Below are 6265 nucleotides of genomic sequence, written 5' to 3' on the forward strand. Positions count from 1 at the left end.
AAGAGCGGGGCCTCGGGTCTGAGTGGCGTTCAACTGCCCCCGGGATGAATCTGGCGCCGGGGAAGTGGGGAGCCCAGGGTGGATGCAGGTCGTGGAAAGGGAAAGGCCGGGGCCCGGGTCCGAGTCTTCGCCAACGCTGCCTCTCGTTCCCAACAGTGCCGGGCTGCTGCGTCCGCAGCCTTTGCAGAGGTGGAGCGACGGCTGCGCGCGGGCGGCTCGGCTCAGGCAGCGCTGCGAGCGGAGCTGGGCGCATGTGGGTCCCTGGGGCGCGCTGCGGACCAGGCAGAGCTGCTGGGGGCGCTGCAGGCACTCGTGGGAGGGGCAGTGCAGTATGACGGGCAAGCGGGAGCGCCGCTGAGTGTGCGACAGCTCTGCGGACTCCTCCTCGGGGACCGGGACAACTGCAGCAGCCCTGCGCCCTACCGCGGGCTTCGTCGGGCAGTGCAGGTGAGCACCCCTGAGCACCACCAGGCGTCGGCAGACAAGGGTTCCTGCTGCACCTCCGCTGTGTGATCTTCGGCAAGCGTAAAGCCTTCTGCACCTTAGTTTCCTCATCTGTAAAATGGGTATGACATCTCATAGGGACCTCGGAGGTGAAATGAAGTAGGGGCATGGAAATCAACAGGGAGCCTGGCACACCGTATGCAAATGTTAACGACTATGCTTACTATCTAGCTTGCCTACCTCTTCCTGGAGCCTCTTCCTGGAGCCTGCAACAGCGTCTAGCACACAGCAAGCTCTCAATTAGTATTTATAGAATGAAAAACGGTAGCCCTGGGGACACAGTTCTCCTAGAGACCGGACTCCCAACCTCGGAATCCACAGCTACAATCCAGCTGTCACTTTTCCAGCGTTGTCTGCACCAAGTACTGTGCAGTGTGCTTTACATTTATTATTTCATTGAATTCTCACAATAGTTTGAGGTAGGCACAGCTGAGGAAACTGAGATCTAAGATACTCTCACATGCCCAAGATCTCACAGGTAAGATGTCCTTGGTCATCTAGTACCTTAATCTCTAACCCATAGGGACCTAGGTCCCCACCACCTCTGATGACTGACTCCCAGGAGAACTCAGGGACTCACTCTTCTGACTTCTGACTTTTGACTTGTAGGGATCTATGGCTCCATGCCCTGGCTTGATGGGGGGAAGGGAGGAATGTATGTATGTATGTATGTATGTATGTATGTATGTATATTGTCCCCTAGGTTGTCACACACAGCCTGGGTCAGAAGTGTTTAAGCTTTTCTCGAGCAGAGACAGTGGCACAGCTGAAGGTCACAGAAACCCAAGTGGCTGGCGTTGGTGACCGGCAATGGTTGTACCAGACCTGTACCGAGTTTGGCTACTGTGAGTGACTGGCCTAACCCTCACCCCCAAAACATACATTCTGTGCTATGCCCAGAAAAGCCATCTAACAGGTAGTCTGGACTCGTTTTCATTTCCATAGGACAACTAGCCAGACTGCTGGGCCTCGTTTAACCTGCAGGTGTGGGGTGTGGGGTGAACAGCCGTACTAGAGTGTGCGTGTGTGCTTGGCCCTCACATACCTTCTCACTCACACACTTAGCCCTCAACATGAGTGATCGTCCCTTCAATCTGCTCTTCATCTGTGTGCCTGTCCCAGGAATGGCCCTACCCTCTCCAGTTACCAGGCTAGAAAGCCTAACAGTGCTTTGCATGCCTCCTTCCCATCATCCCCATAGCTTGTCAATCTGGTCTTGCCCACTCTTTATCCTGGACAACTCTGCAGTTCACCCAACCCCTTTCTCTTCCCACCTCTGCTGTCCTGGTAGGGACCCCCATGCTCTCCTGCCTGGATCCCTGACCCAGCCTCTTCTCTGGTTTCTAGGCCTTCCCTTCACCCATACAATGCAATTTCCTCACAGGGCTTTGCATATTTTGACACCGACCCCCCACACCCCCACACCCGCACCCGGCCCAGTACACCAATCTTCCTAATCCTCAGGCATTTTCTTGGATTACTTATCTTCCCCTCTTCACACAGTTTACTCGTTTTCAAGTCTCAACACAAGATGTCCCCTCCTCAGGAAGGGAGGCAGATCTCTCAAGATAAGTCTGCCTCCCTGCGCCCCACCTCATTTGCTCCTTGTTCTTATCCTTAGCACTTTCCACAGTCTTACCATACATTCTTTATTGCCTGTCTCCCCTCTGGACTGTGAGTCCTGTGACAGCAAAGCCTGGGGCTGTTTTGTTGTCACTATGTTCCCAATATATTGTTCAACATATATCTGACTACATGGTAGGTGCTCAAATAAATGGTGAAGGAAGGAATGAATTAATGTGAGGCTGAGAAGTTAGATTTACCCTGAAAGCACAGGGGAGCTATGGATATTAAGCAGGGGTCCAATTTGTGCTTTCAGCACTGCAGGCTCCTTCTCACCTCTAGACCTTTGCACATGCGGTTTCCTCTTTTTTTTCTTTGTTTGCCTCACTCCGGCTAATTCCTTAAGGTCTTATCCCTTGCAGGATGCTGTCCCTGAGCCCACTGTGCTCCCTCTGAGATGGCCCCACCCCTACCCCAGGCCTTTGTCCATAACAGCCCTGATCATTCTGGGCCATCACTGTCTGGGGCTGAGTATGTCTCTGACAGGACCGTGAACTCATTGAAAGGAGGGTCTGGAGCTGTCTTGGTCATCAGTGGGGAGAGCTCTGTAAACGATTATTAAAGAGGTAGGGGCTGGCTATGTACTCCACACTTATGGATACCTCTCTCCACAGATGTCACCTGTGAGGTCCCTGGATGCCCTTTCTCCCAGCTCCCAGCTCTGCCCTCCCAACTAGAGCTATGTGAGCAGGTGTTCGGGTTTTCAGCCTCATCCATAGCCCAGGCTGTGTCCCAGACGAACTCCTACTATGGTGGCCAGACCCCAGGGGCCACCCAAGTGCTGTTTGTTAATGGTGAGCATGCTATCAGAACCTGACTCCTTAGTGTCTACCTGGCCCCAGCTCAACACACCATTCTCTCCTTTCTTTCCAGGGGATATAGACCCCTGGCATGTGCTAAGTATAACACAGCCTTTGGGACCCTCAGAATCAGCCCTTCTCATCCCTAATGCTTCTCATTGCTTGGACATGGCACCTGAGAGACCCTCAGACTCCCCCAGCCTCCGCCTAGCACGCCAGGTAAGCGAGAAAAAGCTCTGGGTGATTTGCACTGTCACTTGCATACTAATTTGCATGTTCCTGCTCTCTACTAGTGCTGGAGTCTGACTGTCCAAATTCTCTCCACCTCGCCACAGAACATCTTCCAGCAGCTGCAGACCTGGCTTGGTCCAGCAAAGAAGAGCCAGGTTAGGGGTGGGGTCTGAGCCTCACATCCTCACCATTCCCCATGTGGCCACCTCAGTCCTGGATGTATACACTTATTGGACAAGAGAAAGCTTGTTTTGAAAGAGGAAATTCCCAGGAATTCAGATTTAGCACCTGTTCTGCATAAAACTGACTTGTGTCTGCAAATGTCCTCACTCCCAACTAAAAGTGCTTTGTTACAAAGAGTTATGTGAATATAAGTGATTCTTCTCATCGTGAATACTGTTATTTTAAATGTCAAAGAAATATGGCTCCTTATGCTCATCTCCTCCCTGCAAATCAGCTTCTGGCTCAAATTCTGCTCAGCTCCTGGACTGGGCACCTTGCTTCATGTCTCTCTCTGGACCTCAGACCCTGACCTGTCTCTGCTTCTCCCTGTTTGTCTCACTGTGCCCTCCTCCCTCAGTCTCTTCCTGTCTAACTTGTCTCTGTCTCTAATTGTCTCTCAACCTCCTCCTGTTTCTCTGGATATCTTTCTTTCTGTCTCTCTATGTGTCTTAGTCTGTTTCTGTATATTTCTCTGTGTCTGTGTCTCTGTCCCTGTCTCCCAGTCAGTATCTCCTCTACTTTTCTCCTCTCCTGCTTGCTCGGTCCTTAGTTATCTCCACTGCTCTACTCCTGTCTCTCATTTCTGGTCCCTGTGTCCCTTTAGTCACTTACTCTCTCACTCTCTCTCTGCCTCTATTTCCCTCTCTTCAGACTTTCCATCTCTCCTTCGTTATCTTCTCAATATCTCTCTCCCTCAGGCTCTGTTTCTGTCCCTTATGCTCTTCCCTACTGTCTCTATTTCTCTTCCTGTCACTTAATCTTTGTCTTTCTCTGTCTTTCAGTTTTCCATCTTTTTCACTCACCATCTTTTTCCATAATTAAATATCACTCTCGGGCATTTCCAGCTTCCAGCCCTAGGGATTTAGGGTTCTGGTCAAACCTTCTTGATGGGGACACCCCCAAGTTCTAAGAGGTTGGGCCCAGTACCAAGGGGTCCGACCCCAGTACTAAGGGTCCCGCTTAACCTGCTTTAGCACTGCCAACAGTGCCCTGTTCAGCACTCAGAGCCGCAGCCACCAGGAGCAGGAATTAGCAAGTCATGCGACTGAGTGCCTCTGCAAAGCTGGGAAGTGGAGGAGAAGTAAAGACAAGTCAGGACAAGGGGTTGGGGGCTGGGATGGTAACAGAAGCCATAAAGCCCATTCTGTGAGGAAGTCACTCCCTGCCTTTCTTGACTCCAAACCCTGAGGAGTAACTTTCTTTTTTTTTTTTTCTTCTGAGGATTAATCCCAGCTCACCGGGTGCTACCCTGTACCACTTACTGCTCTTTAACCACAGCCCCTCATGCTGAGGTCTAGCCTCAGCTAGCATGTGCACCATGGTCTGACACATCGTGTGTACTCAGTACCTGTTGAGAAATGAAAGAATGAGGTCAACCCTCAACTCTTCACATACTTTTGTTTTTCCTCCTACTTTGCTGGATGCAGCTTCTTTCATTCTCCTCTGCAAACTTCTCCATGTATTATTCGAATGGGTTTGGGTTTGGTGCTGGGCTGCCTTCCCTTAAGTATTCTCAGAGCTTCCCTACCAATGTGTCTGTGGTGCCAGGGCTAGCTCCTCAGGTATTCCAGAATATTGATTACCTCAGCCTTTGAGGGTTTTCTCTGGAGGCCCTTCGGCCAGTGAAAAAAACCGGGGCTGCTCCGCACCTGGCAGGTGCAGGTGTTTCTGCCTCTTTCCTCTGAAGTTGCTCAATTTGAGTCTCGACGCTGCCACCCTTCTCAGATCTAGATGTTTCTCTTCCGGTCCAGATAAAGGCCCCTGATTCTGGGGGCGTAGTTCTGCTCCGGGTCAGGGCCCACCAAACAGTGCGCGGGGCGGGAGGCATTTCAGGATCACTCCGAGGCCGAGACCGGCGGCAAAAGAGTGCAAGTTCGCAGGTCTCATGTCCTGGGATCTGTCCGAAAGGATCTCCAGGAGCGCAGTATATCCGCAAGAGGCGCGCGCAGGGTCCTTGGCCGCTCCGTGGTCAGTTCCGTGATCTGCCCGCTGCCATATCTGGCTTGGAGCATTTTCTCGTTGGCCCCCGGTCTTCCCTGGGTAGGAGGAAGGACACCTCACTCCGGGGCTCTGATCGTTTGGGGTCAGAACTGTCCGTTTGAGAGGGGCCCCCAAGAAGTAGAGTTCATTCAGGCCAAATGTTAAGTTTTTCTCTTTTTCTTTTTCGTAACTCCGCGATAGGGGAGAGTGAAATAGGAAGAATGTGATTTTTTTAATGTTAATTTTGGGTTGTTTTGGTTCTTTATGTTCCCTTTTCCCCAACCCCAGAAGATTTTGAATAAACCGTTTTATTTCGTTTTCATTTAATTATCTAAGGAGGAACGCCATAGTGACCCAGCGGCCGGTTAGCTCAGTTGGTTAGAGTGTGGTGCTAATAACGCCAAGGTCGCGGGTTCGATCCCCGTACTGGCCAAGCTGTATATAATGAGGTCACTTTCTTATATTTATACACAGACGAGAGTTCTGCCAGTTTCAGGTTCACCGCGATTTCATAATCAATGTGTGGAAGACAAACCTTTCGCTGAGAACTTTAAAAAATTTGAACACACGCCTTTGATGTCCGCCAAGGTGGCAGTCCTGTTTTGACTCCCATCTGCAGGGCAAAAGGTTAGCAGGGAGTGACCCGGCAAGGGAAACAGAGCCGCTTTGGGCATATTATTTTTCCACTGGGTAACTGATTCTTGCAAAGAAACTGACCCTATTGGATTATTTTCGTCCAAAAAAACCCTGGGAAACCATCCACACGTTCTACACTTCCACACTTGGGTCTTAACTAGTTCTGCGAAAGATGAAACAAGATTTTTTATACGACCTGTGAAAAAAATGTATTAATATCAACACTAAGAAAGAAACAGCTTTGCCAATTGTCTCTTTCTAACAGGGAA

General features: G+C 50.6%; 1 protein-coding gene and 1 non-coding gene across 2 annotated transcripts in view; both read left to right on the top strand.

The window, feature by feature from the left end:
- The window catches only part of PRSS16 (serine protease 16), a 6959-nt gene extending 3418 nt beyond the window's left edge, over positions 1 to 3541 (top strand). The window contains exons 8-12 of the mRNA XM_007471258.1: positions 157 to 447; positions 1208 to 1349; positions 2742 to 2921; positions 3001 to 3146; positions 3263 to 3541. Of these exons, the coding sequence (XP_007471320.1) occupies positions 157 to 447; positions 1208 to 1349; positions 2742 to 2921; positions 3001 to 3146; positions 3263 to 3331 (828 nt within the window). The 3' untranslated portion in view covers positions 3332 to 3541. The remainder of the gene's footprint in view (positions 1 to 156; positions 448 to 1207; positions 1350 to 2741; positions 2922 to 3000; positions 3147 to 3262) is intronic.
- Positions 3542 to 5719: 2178 nt separating this feature from the next.
- Positions 5720 to 5793, top strand: TRNAI-AAU (transfer RNA isoleucine (anticodon AAU)). The gene has a single exon. It is a non-coding gene; the product is annotated as a tRNA-Ile (tRNA).
- The last annotated feature ends 472 nt before the right edge of the window (positions 5794 to 6265 follow it).

This window comes from Lipotes vexillifer, unplaced genomic scaffold, assembly GCF_000442215.2.
Source record: "Lipotes vexillifer unplaced genomic scaffold, Lipotes_vexillifer_v1.1 scaffold56, whole genome shotgun sequence".
Taxonomy (NCBI): domain Eukaryota; kingdom Metazoa; phylum Chordata; class Mammalia; order Artiodactyla; family Lipotidae; genus Lipotes; species Lipotes vexillifer.